This window comes from Molossus molossus, unplaced genomic scaffold, assembly GCF_014108415.1.
Source record: "Molossus molossus isolate mMolMol1 unplaced genomic scaffold, mMolMol1.p scaffold_m16_p_15, whole genome shotgun sequence".
Taxonomy (NCBI): domain Eukaryota; kingdom Metazoa; phylum Chordata; class Mammalia; order Chiroptera; family Molossidae; genus Molossus; species Molossus molossus.
Genome location: NW_023425350.1, coordinates 19,598,762 through 19,611,798, shown reverse-complemented (window position 1 = coordinate 19,611,798; position 13,037 = coordinate 19,598,762). Strand labels below are relative to the sequence as shown.

The 13,037-nt window shown below is 57.7% G+C and overlaps 1 protein-coding gene across 1 annotated transcript in view; it reads left to right on the top strand.

Moving 5' to 3' along the window:
* The window catches only part of GALNT14 (polypeptide N-acetylgalactosaminyltransferase 14), a 192,005-nt gene that overhangs the window by 170,023 nt on the left and 8,945 nt on the right, over window positions 1-13,037 (top strand). The window contains exons 10-13 of the mRNA XM_036263452.1: window positions 4,163-4,289; window positions 6,278-6,370; window positions 10,238-10,321; window positions 10,768-10,912. Coding sequence (XP_036119345.1) covers window positions 4,163-4,289; window positions 6,278-6,370; window positions 10,238-10,321; window positions 10,768-10,912 — 449 coding nt within the window. The remainder of the gene's footprint in view (window positions 1-4,162; window positions 4,290-6,277; window positions 6,371-10,237; window positions 10,322-10,767; window positions 10,913-13,037) is intronic.

Sequence of the window (13,037 nt, the reverse complement as noted above, 5' to 3'; positions counted from 1 at the left end):
GCCCCGAGAGGAGCTGCCCCACCCCCCCAGGATGCAGTCCAGGACATCAGCTAGGTCAGGCTTGGTGCACCCCTGTGTGTGTATGAGCATGGGCTGCAGAATCGGGTGGGCCCGCGTTTGAATTCTCCAGTCGTTACTGGCTGTGTGTCCTTGAGGTAGTTACCTTGCTTCCCTGAGCCCATTTCCACGTCTTTAAAGTGGAGACAGCGTTTTCTGTGGTAGGGAGAATGGCCTGCCCCAAAAGATAGCCACTCCTTATCGCTGTGTTAAAGAAAAAAATGACTCTGAGGCTTGCTAACACGGTTAGGAAGACTTAGCTCAGGACTGTCGCAGTAGGTGCCAAGCTCATCGTAATACAGGAGGGAGATGAGCTCACCTCCGAACACAAGAGCAAGTGGGGATTTTGAGCCAAGGGGTGGGGGGCGGGCACCCGTGGATGGAAATTACTAAGAGGGAACATCAAGGGTTGGGGATGCTCTCTGAACGGGCTTAGCAGAGTTCTGGCTATGACTGGGTGACGTTGGCCCAACAAGTGCAGGGCTGAGGTCAAGTCCTCAGGAGAGGAGCTGACCAAAGCTGGGCCAAGGAGAGCATCCATCTTGTCAGCTAGACCCTGTCCGCATTTCCCCTTACATAACAAAAGGGACTTTGCCGATGAGATTTAGGCTCCTGACCATGACGTTGGGAGGTGATCCTGGATTATTCAGGGGTCCCAGTCTAATCACGCGAACCCTTAAAAGCAGAGAACTCCTTCCGTTGGAGGCGGAAGATGGACCAGAAGACGTCAGAGACGTTGGCAGCATGAGAGGGACTGACCTGGCCCCTGCTGGTTTGAAGATGGAGGGGTGGCGTGGACACAGAGAGGCTCCCGGCCTTACAACCAGCAAGGAAAGGGGACCCTCAGCCCCACAACAGCAAGGAACTGAGCTCCGCAAACAACCCGAATGAGCGTGAAAGCAGATTCTCCCTTGGGGCCCCAGAAAGGAACAGGATCTTGCTGACATCCTGATTTTGGCCTTGGGAGGCTCTCGGCAGAGGCCCAACCAAACCCACGCACTAGGTTAGCGTGGCCATTTGTTACCGTAGCAATAGAACGTACCGCACCGCCATCTCGCAGGGCCGCCGGACGGTTAATCAGACGACCGAACCCTCGGGCTCCCTGGAGCAGCGCCTGTGCGCGGAGCATTGTGTCAGACCCGCGAGAACAGTTCATCCCTCCAGCTGTCTCTCCCAGCCTCACGCTGTCCACGCTGGGTGGCTCACGGGAAGGGACATGGCCTTCTCTGAGAACACCTAAGTCTGACGAAAAGTCATCTTTTTCCCCAAGACGGAGAGCAGAGCGGAAGCAGGCCCCTCTCTGTTCCTCGTGTGGGCTGCTTGCTAAAGCCCGTGCCCAGGGGAGACCCCTGGAGGCCACTCTGTCCCACTGGGAACATGGAAACTTAGAGGGTGCCACGTGGGATCTGCAGTTGTATGGCCCTTGGTGGCCCCGGTGTGACGGAGGTTACTACTTGTTTAGAAGTTGGGGCCCGGAGGCAGCTGTGATGGTCCCAGATGACGTGAAGCTTTTTGTGTGTGTGCCAATAAGATAATCTCTACTGAAGTCTATGTATTCGTTAAAAAATAGTAACAGAGGTTTCTGGCCCAGGAGGCCCTGGGAAGATAAAAACCACTGAAAGGAAAGTCTCTGTGGCCATACGTATGTGTGTGGCCTCAGGAGCCAGAATAGCCAGGTGAGTGTGTGTCTGCCACCGCTGTCCACTCTACTCCCTTTGTTCTCAACAGGGGTCCACTGGCCAGAGGTGGGCTGGGTAATGCTACTGCATGTAGGTGTGGCTTCATTCCAGGGGGCCCATTGCAGTCCCTGGAGCCTGTCTAAGGCTCCCCCTGCCGTAGGAGGCATTTGAAATTCGCAGACTGAACACTGGAGATCTTCACGCTCCGTCGAGGTCCACCGTGACCTGGCGCTTGGCGGGGGCGCTGTCGGAACCGCGTGCCCCAGGCTGACGTCTGCGGGAGAGGGAGCAATGAGCGAGCTTCGCTGGCTGCCCGCGTCCCTGCCTCCAGCTGCCGAATGCCCGCGGACCTGTGTGAATTCAGTCTTCGGACGCGGCTTCCTCAGCGGGCTCAGGCCTGCTGTGCTCCCACCAGCTCCCCAGGATCTCCAAACAGGGTCTGCTCTTGTGCCCAAAAAGGAAAATGCTCTCATCCCTCAAAACTGGGGATGGAAGCCTTGCCTACTGGATACAACCTACAAATTCCGTGCCAGCTTCCTTCCAAAAATACGCGCATGTTTTAGCTGCGGTCCCTTCCTTTCCATGTATTCAAATGAGACATATGTTTCCTCCTCATTTGCTAAGTGACTCCCTCCAGCGTACGCCTCAATCCCACCCCCACCCCAGTCCCCGGAAACCTGCTTCTTTCTGTCCCTAAGCTCACTTTGCCCTGCACTTCGCTGTTTTCTGAGTCTGCTGGCCTCCGTCCTCGGCCACAGCCATGCACAGGTCCCTACCTTAGAGAGCAGTGTCACCTGACCCCGGTCCTCCTCCACGCTCCTCTGGGCTGCGAGTGTTCTTCACTCCACGGCCCGGCTCCGAGTGTCTCCCTGACAGTTTCCTCACCTGACCCCGACGGTTCTGGGTCTGGTGCTTTTGCCTTCGTCTTCAGAGTATCAGTTCTGCACACATCGGCCACGGGAGGAAAGGACCCGCGTTTACTTCTGCCTGGGCTTTGCTCAGCCTCCCTCCGGTGGCAGCTGATCAGCGGTGCCAACAACCTCGCTCCCGGGCACACGCTCTCATTTCCCGATGCAGAAGCAGTTCTGATAGGGCAACTGACGGCCAGCAGCTGGCAACTGGAGCGCACCCCAACTCCAAAACTCACGCTCTGCCTCACTCCACTCCCTCGGCCCCGGACACCTCCTCAGCCAGTGCAGCCGGGATGCAGCGGTACCGGCGGCAACATGCTCACAGACGAGGCGAATCTAAGGAGCGGGAAGTTGGGAGCAGGCACCAGCGGGCAGTGCCATCGGTGCCCATGGTATGCAGACACCGGCTTCAGAGGAACATCTCTTCATACCTGCCGCTCACCTTTCCACCACGCCTAGAGTGTTTATCATTCTCAAAGCCCCGTTTCATGCGCTGTCCACAGCAGTCCTGTGGAGTAGCTTTGTGATTTTTGTTTGACGTACTGGGGGACCCAGCCTCAGCAAGGTCAAGCAGGTTTCCCCACGAACACAGCTAGTAGGTTACTGCAGACTCGGGGCTGCTGACCCCAAAGCCCAGCTCTCCCCATTTCTCCCCCAGCCCGTGTTCTTGTTCGGTCGCAGGCTTGAGGAGTCCTTCGTCCTAGTGTCCACATTGTCCCCACTGGGAGGGAAACCGAGCTTCCTGGGAACGAGGTATAGCCCGCCCAGGACAGGGTCGGTGTCAAGGAAGCCTTGTCTACAACTCAGTGGCTTTGCCAGGGACGCACGGTAGGAGGAAGTAGGGGACAAGGGTGGCTGAGGACAGTGAGGGAGAGAGCAGATGAGGATCAGGGTAGAGAAGAGGTCCAGCCGCCTGCTTGGGTCAGAAGGGAGGGAGGGAGGCAGAGCAGGAAGGGGCCCAGGTGCTGGAGGGTCAGGGCACCTGTGTGGTGGGAAGGCACTGGCATATCCCCATCCGCATCCCTGCTCCTGGCACCCCCAGAGACAGTCGCTCGCGGCCTGAATTTCCTGAGCCAGCCCGTCCTCATACTTGAGCTGAGTGCAGACGCATGGGCTGGGCAGGAACTCCCAGATGGGAAGCTGGCTTTTCTCACCCGTGGAGGGAGTTTCATCCGCCTTCCCCACTGACACCGTCATGTGCCCAAAAGCAGTGCTCTCGGGGTCCCGGGGCTACTCTTCTGCAGACTGCGGCATCGCAGCGGCCCTGAGTGTGCCCCTCCTCCACGCAGGCCGCTGTGCCCGTGCTAACTCACACCACCCTCCCAGGCTGGAGTTGTGAGCATCCCCATTTGTAGAAGGGGAAACTGATTGCCCAGCTCTTAATCCTGAGCCGGGCTGGGTGCAGCGGGCCTCACTGCTTCCTGGGACCTGGCATTTCCGATGCCTGGAGTTTCCTGTGCCCACCCACCCCCTCAGAGGGGCAGAGCGGTGATGGGAGGCGTGGCTGTCTTGCAGAAATCTCCTTCAGAGTGTGGATGTGCGGGGGCAGCCTCGAGATCGTCCCCTGCAGCCGAGTGGGCCACGTCTTCCGGAAGAAGCACCCGTATGTTTTCCCGGATGGAAACGCCAACACGTACATAAAGTAAGTGTGTGCCCCAGGGGCTCCACCGGAGCCCAGGGCTTTCCAGCGGGTGGGCTTGCCGGTCCCAGGTTCCCTGGCAGGTTGCCTGAGTTTCTGGGTGGTCAGGAGCTGCCTGGCACACTCTCCGGGCCTCTTCCTTTGCAGGGAGGTCAGGTTGCCCATCCAGTGTTTGGGGGGGGGGCACCAGGTTGACGAGGTCCCACATGTGGCCCCACATGTGGCCTCGGGGGCTTTGCATTACTGGGCGGCGCCATCCACAGGGCTCAAGGTTCTGGGTAGTTTGTGCTGTTTGGGGTCAGGGTAGGGCAGCCGGTTTTGGGCCCTGGGTTCTGGAAGATCGGCTGCTCCCATGTTCGGGCGGAGTCACCAGGGAGAAGGTCCTTGGGAAGATTGGGGAGTGGGGAGGCACAGGGGCACAGGCCCAGGGCCTCGCAGCACACAGACGGGCCAGGCCGGCCAGGCCCTGGGCTCCTCTCCCGCGGCGCGCTCTCCCTCCCCCTGCACCTCCTCCTGTGCTGGACAGCTCCCCTCCCGCCTTTCAACAGAAGTCATCTATGTCCTTTTCCTTCTCAAAGGTTTTGATCTACTACTTTCCTTTGCCCTAATCCTCTTGTCTTTTCTCATTTGAACGTTTCTCTCACCTGTTTATTCCCCTTTTTCCTATTATTTGACCCATTTGTGGTGGGGAGGACTAAGCAGCTCATTTGGGGTTTTTCTTTGGGGTGTCAGGTTCCTCCTCTGTGTTCTTCCTTCTTCGGTTTTTCACACAGATGGAGAGGTATGGTCATGTCCGGACAGGGCAGCGCCGGAGGAGGTGTGGCTTTGAGCCCTGGGAAGGCTAACACCTTCCATGGAGACGTGGGGGGTAAGGGGCAGTGGGAGCCCAGCAGGCAGGGCAGCAGGGAGCAGAGGTGTAAGAAGGGGAAGATGAGCTGGCGACAGCTGCTCAGGAAAGCAGGTGGCAGTGATGACGAGTGGGGCCGCCGTAGTGAGGGGCAGAACCTTGGCTCCAGAACACCCACTATCCTTGAGACGACCCTGGCCAGCGGGCATCCTGCATGCCGCCAATCGGCCATTCGGTGTTAGAGAAATGTGGGGCAGCTGTCTCCTAGGCAGCTTCCGGTTTGGCCAGAGGAAGGACAGCAAGCCAAGAACTGCCTTCAGTGCCCCGAGTACTGGGCCGCGTGTGCAGAACGCATTTCAGGCCCGTCCGCTGGGAGGGGCTTGCACATCCTCTATTGACTGACTCCGCTCCAGGTAGAACCGGAAATCTGGGGGAGCACACCGTCTCTGGGGAGTCCTCAAGTTCAGCACGCTGCTCCCCACACTGCCCCTGGCACTGGCTGTGCTCTGACAGGTTCTTCTCTGTACTCTGGGGCTCTTCCTGTATCCTCGCTCCTTGCCTGCTGAGCGACGACCTTCTCAGCGCCTCTCCCTCTCTGTCTTGTTTCTCTGACCTTTGGGGTTAGACTCAGAGCAAGTATCTTATTTTAAAAAACCTTAAGAGCATTGGCAAATGTCTGAGATGGCTTGAGCACTTAATTCTTTACACCGGCAAGAAGCTGGGTGCTTGGCCCACAGGAAGGCCTTGGAGAGCTGGGACTGTGCACGTACCCTGTGTGCAGGCGGCACCTGGAGCAGGGCCCGTGGGCGGCCCGAGGCAGGTGGCCAGCGCAGGGCCTGCTCCTTCCTCTTGGCTACTGACGCCATTCGGATGTGTCGGGCTCTCCTGGCTCTTCCTGTGATTTCTTTTTTGAGGCACAGAAGTTCAGTTTCTGGGTAATTTTCTGGTGCACACTTTTTGGGGAAGAGTTTGTCATTTATTCTAAACCCTGTCTCGGGGTAAAGGTTCCACTGGCGACTTGGTGGGACTTGGCTGGGCTCAGCACCCTGGGAAGAGTAGTGTTACTGGACCATGGGGGCCCCGGGTGATGTTGCCAACTGGCTCCGCTTAGGTAGCACCTCCCTGACACCCCCTGTCCCCCCAGGAACACCAAACGGACAGCTGAAGTGTGGATGGATGAATACAAGCAGTACTATTATGCTGCCCGGCCATTCGCCTTGGACAGGCCCTTCGGCAAGTAAGTGTCCCTTCCGGGTGACCTGTGCAGTCAAGGAGCTCAGCTCGTCCAGGCCCCGGGCTGCGGCTGCTCTCCCTTCACGGCCCTTCACGGCCCTCTTGTTCCTGCCGGAGCTGGGAGGGCAGGGCACCCCGCACCACCCGCTCCGTAGGCTGGGCTGTCCTTGTTCCAGACTGACGTTCCCAGCTCTGGAATGTGGGACTCGCAGCCTCAGCGCCTGCCGTCCGAGCGCCTTCCTCCTGGGTCCCCGGCACCCAAGCCTGAATCCTCCGCTCCCCGGGCGGCGCGTGGGCCGTGCTGCAGCCCATGGGTGAAGAGGCAGGGAAGGCAGCTGCGTGCCAGATGCCATTACAGGGGACATCTCGTGGTGAGCACTCCCCAGACTCCAAGCTGGTGTAGGCACTCATCCTGCCGATGAGACCACCGGCTTCTTGGGTGAGGCACTTGCCCTGGATCACACCACTGCAAGAGGGGGTGAGGCTCGAACCACACCGGCCGGTTCTAAAACTACAGGACGTTGCATTCCCCAACCCAAGGCTGATTTGAGTGAGGAAGAGAGGCGACTTCATTTGTGTTATCTGTCTTTGCGGGGGCAGCCAGTGGCGTTTGCTATCTAGTACTAGGGTCGCTTATTGGTCACACTAAGGCTGTGGAGCAGGTGGGTTTTTGCAGCCTACTCGTCATAGGCCGATCCTATCCCTGCTCTGGAGGACTAAATCAGACCCCGACAAAATGATCTGCATCTCTGAGGTCGTTAACCCACACTGTCCCTCCACTTCTCCCCCAGCCCCCCAAGGCGTTCGTCTCAGTCCTCACCAAACGTCCAGGCCCCTGGCCATGTCCCTGCCCCGCCCCATCCTCACTTCCCTCTCCAGCTTGGATCCACTCCCTTCTAAGCCTAAGATGCTGTCCTCAGACCTTTTGCCCTGCTGTGCACGTCAGCACCCTCAGGTAAAGTTTCTCAGCCCTGGATGAACCCGGTTCTCTACTTTTTCCTTCCCTGTGTCCAGGCTGCCGAATAGTCCTGGGAAATACCAGCTGGGGCCGCTAACGCTCCGTAGCTCTCAGTCTCAGGAGGCCCTCAGTGTGCCTCCTGGTCCTGCAGCCTTTCCTGGCCAGCGTCCTCCCTCCAGCTCCATTAAACCCTCTCCGCGGTTGCTGAGTCCACACCCCCTGTCTCTCGCGGCAGAGGACACCTTCTGTTTTATAGATGAGATGGACGGCATCAACTTCTGGAGAAAAACCAGCCTATAAACTTCACTGTATCTGCTCCCTCCTCCTCTGTCTCTTTCATCTCAAAGGACAAGGCGTGTGTCCTGCTGTGACAGGCCAGCCCTCCACCTGTACCCCAGAGGCACCTTTCATCCCTGCGTTCATTTATAAATCAACATTCATTGAGTTCCCACGGCCTGGATTCATCTCCTGCCTCCTGGCTCGGAGCTTATCAAACTTTCACGTGCACAGATCTCAGGGGGATCTGGTAAAATGGGCACGCTGGTTCGGTGGGTCTGCACTTCTGATCAGCCCCCGGGGAGACAGTGCGCTGGTCAGAGGACCTCAGCCTGAGGGGCAAGGTTCTAGGGCGATGGTTCCCAGAGTAGCCCGCACATGGCAAACACCTTCAAAACCTGGTGATGCCTCTGCACCCAGAGAGTTGAGTCAGTCTGGGGTGTGGCCTAGGCTGTAGAATTTTTTAAAGACCCCATCCCCCCTTTCTGGTGATTCTCATGTGCAGATGGTGTGGGAACCACTGTTCTAGGGGACTTTGCCCGCCATGTGTCTCCACTCTCCCTGACCGCTCTTCTCTGCTGCACGCTTCCCGTCAGCATTCGAACTTACTCAGCATCTTACATCTTCAAAAGAAAAAGAAAAGGAAGAGGAAGAAAGAAAGCACTACAAAAACTCTCCTTCAGTTCGACTCTGCTTGTGACCTACACCCTGTCCTCTGCCTCTTCCGAGCTGGGCTTGGTGAAACAGCCCCCGGCATTTCCTGGGGCCTGCTCCCTGTGTGAGCGGAGGCCTCGCCCCTCCCCCACCCAGCACCCCCACCTGGCTCCCCCGTGCTCCCATGGCACACCCCGGCTCTCTGGGTTTCTAGGACTACCATCTTGGCTCTTGTCCAGCTGCTCAGGCTCCACCTTCTCCCTCTGTTTGCGGCCTCGGTTTCCCCTCGCCACCCTTACATGCTGGTCTCCCCGAGGGTCTGTCGTAAGCCTTCTTCTTGGTGCACATTCTCTCTGGCCTCAGCCCCACGGCTACGCTGCTGCTACTCAGGTGCCTGTCTCTAACCCGGACCTCTCTGAGCTCCAGCCCTTGTGCCCCTGGACATCCCACCTGGACGTCTCCCAGGCGCCTCCAACTCAAGATCCAACTGAACTCACCACTTTGCCTGGACTGCTCCTCGTCCTGTTCCCCATCTCAGCCAGCGTTCTTCTTTGCATCGTGTTGCCCGAGTCAGAAATCCGGGTGTCAGCCCTCACTCCTTCCTCTCCCCTCGGGTCCAGGCGATCACCACGTCCTGCTAACGCTGCCTCATTCATCCACTGGGCACCCAGGTCCCTGCTAGACACTGAACGTTCAGCTTTAACCCAGAAATGCCGTCCCGGCCCGTGTTGCGAGGGCCTGGCGGACGTGGCCCGTGCTGTGTAAGAAGCCTGGTGCCGAGGGAGCGCCTGTGGCTCGTAGGTGGCAGGAGGCGTGGCTGGGGCAGCAGGGCCAGTCTGTGAGGGCGCCCGGGAGGGACGAGGTGTGAGTGCAGCTAAGGCAGGTGCTCCTGGTGCAGATGGAGAGAAGTGGGAGGACTTGAACCCGTCACTTCTCTCCGTTCCTGCCCCCACTTTTCTCCCTAAAGTCATGATCGGCACCTGGGTTTCTACAACTGCCTCCCCACTGCTGTCCCTGCCTCCAGCGTTGCCCGTCAGGCCTGAGCAAGATGCCCATAAAGTGCAAACACCGCCGCATCATTGTCTGCTCGGAACCCATCAGTCACCCATTGCCCTTCACATGAAGCCCCACCGCCCCACACGCCCCGCTTCCCAAGCCCTAGGTGGTCTGTGTCTTCACCTCTCATCCCACTCACTTCCCTCTCCCATCCTGCCCCCTGCACAGTATTCTCGTGCACATATACGCTCACCCCCACAGAGCTGCTTCTGCCCCCAGAAATCTCACTTCTTCCCATGCATTTCTCTCTCTCTGCTAGTCCCCTGCCTCACCCACCTTCTGGTCTGTCTAGGTAACGTCCACTTGTCCTTCAGTGTTACGACGTGGACCACCGCTGACCTGGCACGCAGGAGCACACCCCTGAGCTTCTCCCACGGTCCCTGCGTGCTCACCCTACGTCCACAGTGGGTTGTGATCACTCATTTCATTACCTTTCTCCTGCTCCAAAGCTCACCATATATCCCACATTAGGCACAATGCCTGGCACACAGTAGGTGCTCAATAAATATTTGATGGACAAGTACACGACCAGGCCCCAGATCCAAGCAAAGACGATTCTTGGCAGCTGGGGTGGCCGGGGTGGTATTTCGGCTGCAGAACCCTTAGAGGGATTTGTAAGTACCCTCAGAGTCCCGCTGGTGAGTTATTACAACACACCGAATGTTCCTGTAGCCTTGTTTTTAATGAAAAGTCAAAACACCTCCAAAATCCGTTTTCAAGTTAAAGGACAAGTCCTTGGTGCCATTACTGCACCGTTGTGAGATATTGCTAAGTGTTCCCATAGCTCTGTCTGGAGCTCTAGAAATCTCTCATTCGTTCAGCACCCTCCGGAGAGATGTGGGCGCAGAGCATGCGCTCGGGTCGTGCGTGGCGCTGCCCAGCCTGGTGCCTGTCTCTGAGCCAGCGGTGTGGTCTCTCTGCCCCCAGCATCGAGAGCAGGCTGGACCTGAGGAAGAACCTACAGTGCCAGAGCTTCCAGTGGTACCTGGAGAACGTCTACCCGGAACTCAGGTATCTGCCCGCGTGTGAGCTGCGCACGGCTGCAAGGGGGGCCCTCAGCCGGCGCGGTCTGGTTGGAGGACAGCCTGTGGCCAGCCGGATGAGGGCTTAAGTATACAGAGGTCGGAGGAGTCCAGTGAAACCAGAAGAGGAGTTGTATTAGTAGCATGAGGGACTGAGGTTAGCTAGGAGCAGTGTCTGTCAACTGCCGGGGTCTGAGCCCCCAGATGTCATCTGAGGACATACCCTGCGGGCTGGCTCCATTGCAGCTCCATCTCGCCTTTGTCTCTGGGGGTTGTCCTTGCTGCCTTGTTCCTAGGGGTATCCTCCCCCCAGCAGAGCCCGGGCAAAATGCCGCCACCCCCTGCAGTTCTCAAAACACTGCCCTGCCTCTCCAGCTGCTAGTGCTAAAATCCCAGGAGCCGGGGACTCTCATCTCTCTGGTGGCTTTCCTCTAGAGTCCCCAAGGATTCCTCCATCCAGAAGGGCAATATCCGACAGAGGCAGAAGTGCCTGGAGTCACAAAGGCAGAAAAACCAGGAGATCCCCAACCTCAGGTTAGGCCCGTGTGTCAAGATCAAAGGCGAGGAGGCGAAGTCCCAGGTAAGGAACCGGCTGGGGATTTGTGAATGTGTGCATGGACTCAGCCTCTGCCACCTGCTTTTGTGTGACCAAGTGCCCAGTGATACCCAGAGCTCAGCAGCAGAGTAGGAGAAGCATGACTCCCCCTCACTCTGGGTCTGGGTTCACGCCCTCGGTGCCATGGAATTTCTCTGGAATCGTACCGATAGGAAATTGCCATTAAATGAGCAGTTGAATGGGTATGTTGTCATGTCCACCTGCCGGCCATAAATGTGGGCTGGGCCAGGCAGGGTGGGCAGGGCGGGCAGGACCCCGACTCTCCCAAATGCGAAATGCAAAGAGAAAAGCACGCCACGGGGCGACGCTGCTCCAGCAGGAGATGCCTGCTCTGGGAATCTTGAACCCAGACTTCCGGGTAGTGACATCCTCTGCCACCCCCGTCTCTGAGCAGGGCGCTTGCCTTGCCCCACGGGCTTACCTCGAGGTTGACGATCTCTTGGTGGTTCTGCCTTTGAGACTCCAGGCCAGCAGCTCCGCCTCTGCTGTCTCCTGGTTCTCCCCAGTACGGAGGAGCCATGCCACCCCTTCTCAGAAAGGTGTCCTGGGGCCTTAGTCGATTCATCAACAGAGCACCCCCATGTTCTGTGGGCCAGCGCCCTCCCCTCTGGTGTTAGAACAGCTCTTTAAAGGTCACTGAAAAATCATGGCCTGCTTCAGCCTCTCCAACATCTGGCCTGCTGGATGCATTCAAGTGTGCCATCGCGTGCACGTCCTCCTAGCCCTGGTGGCTCTGTGTGACCCCCGTTCTCCCGCATCTCCATTCTCCCTGTCTCTGCTTTCTCTGCTGCCCCCTCTCCCCAACTCGCACACCCTGTGAGCATTCACCAAGGATCTCAGTCACTGCTCTTTTCCCTGCAAGTGGTTTCTTGGAGATCCTATCCATGCTTCCAGCTTTGGCAACCACCTCTGTTTCGCTGATTCACCAGTTCTGTATCTTCATCCACCTATGAATTCATTCATTCATTCATTCGTTCGTTCATTCATTCACCAAACATCTACGTTCTCTGCTAACTGTGATGATGCTGAAATGAAAGGCTAGGTTGCAGGCCTCCGTGGTCCCTCAAGGGGTCTAATGCAGAAATAAGCCAGCAAGCAGCCATTCTGCTGTGCACTCTGTCCTAGAGAGAGTTTTGTCCAGGTGGGATTCAGCATATGCACAAGAATCAGGGGCGTCTCCCCGGAGGACCTGAAAGTGTGCTGCATCCTGAGAGGTGGGTGGGTTCGACCATTCCAGCCCTGCACATCCGCTGCGGCTCCTCTTTTACCCCGTTTCTCGAGCATCATCATAGCTTCCCTCAGAACAGGTGTCATTGGACACTGCGTTTGCCTCCTCCTGCCTGGTCTGCATTCCTTGGTGGCAGCGCTGTGGACATTCTGGGCTAGACGATTCGTTGTGGCTGGGCTGTCCTGTGTTCTGTAGGCTGTCTAGCAGCATCCCTGGCCTCAACCCACAAACCACTGTGCTAGATTATGGCAAAGCCTCCAGTCCCTGCCCCTCACCCTCCGGGGCATGCGATCATCTAATCATTGTCCCCATCTCAATGTAGCCCTCGGTGGCTCCCCATTGTCTACCTCAAAAGTCCCCATTCTTCGCCTGGCATTTGAAGCATCTCATCACCATCTTCCACTTGCTGTGACTTTTCCAGAACCATTTCTGCATGGGGGTCCCAACAGCCAGGACGCTGTCGCCCCCCTTCCGCGGGCATGGGAGTTTTCTCAGTCTGTGTCCAGCAAAGTGGAGGCTTTCCCATACTTAATGCCGTTGGCCACATAAGGAAGTGGGAGGGGGGCAGCCACGGATCTTCGGGCCTCGGGGAGAGGTCCCCCAATAGCCTGGCCCCGGGAGAGGTTGGCAGGCCTTTATTTGACTGGAGAGCCATAGTACCTATCGCAGCTGACCGTCCAGTGGCGTGAGAAAAGGGAGGAAAAGGCAGTCATCTGTTGGAAACTAAGAACTGTAGCAAGTCTTCGAGGGAGCGGAGTTCTTTTCCAGAGAGGGCCAGGCTGCCACTCCCCTGCGCGGGAGAACGGCTGTGCTGTGCAGCAGCAGTGACAGCGTTGATCATGGAAGAGCACGCTGAGATAG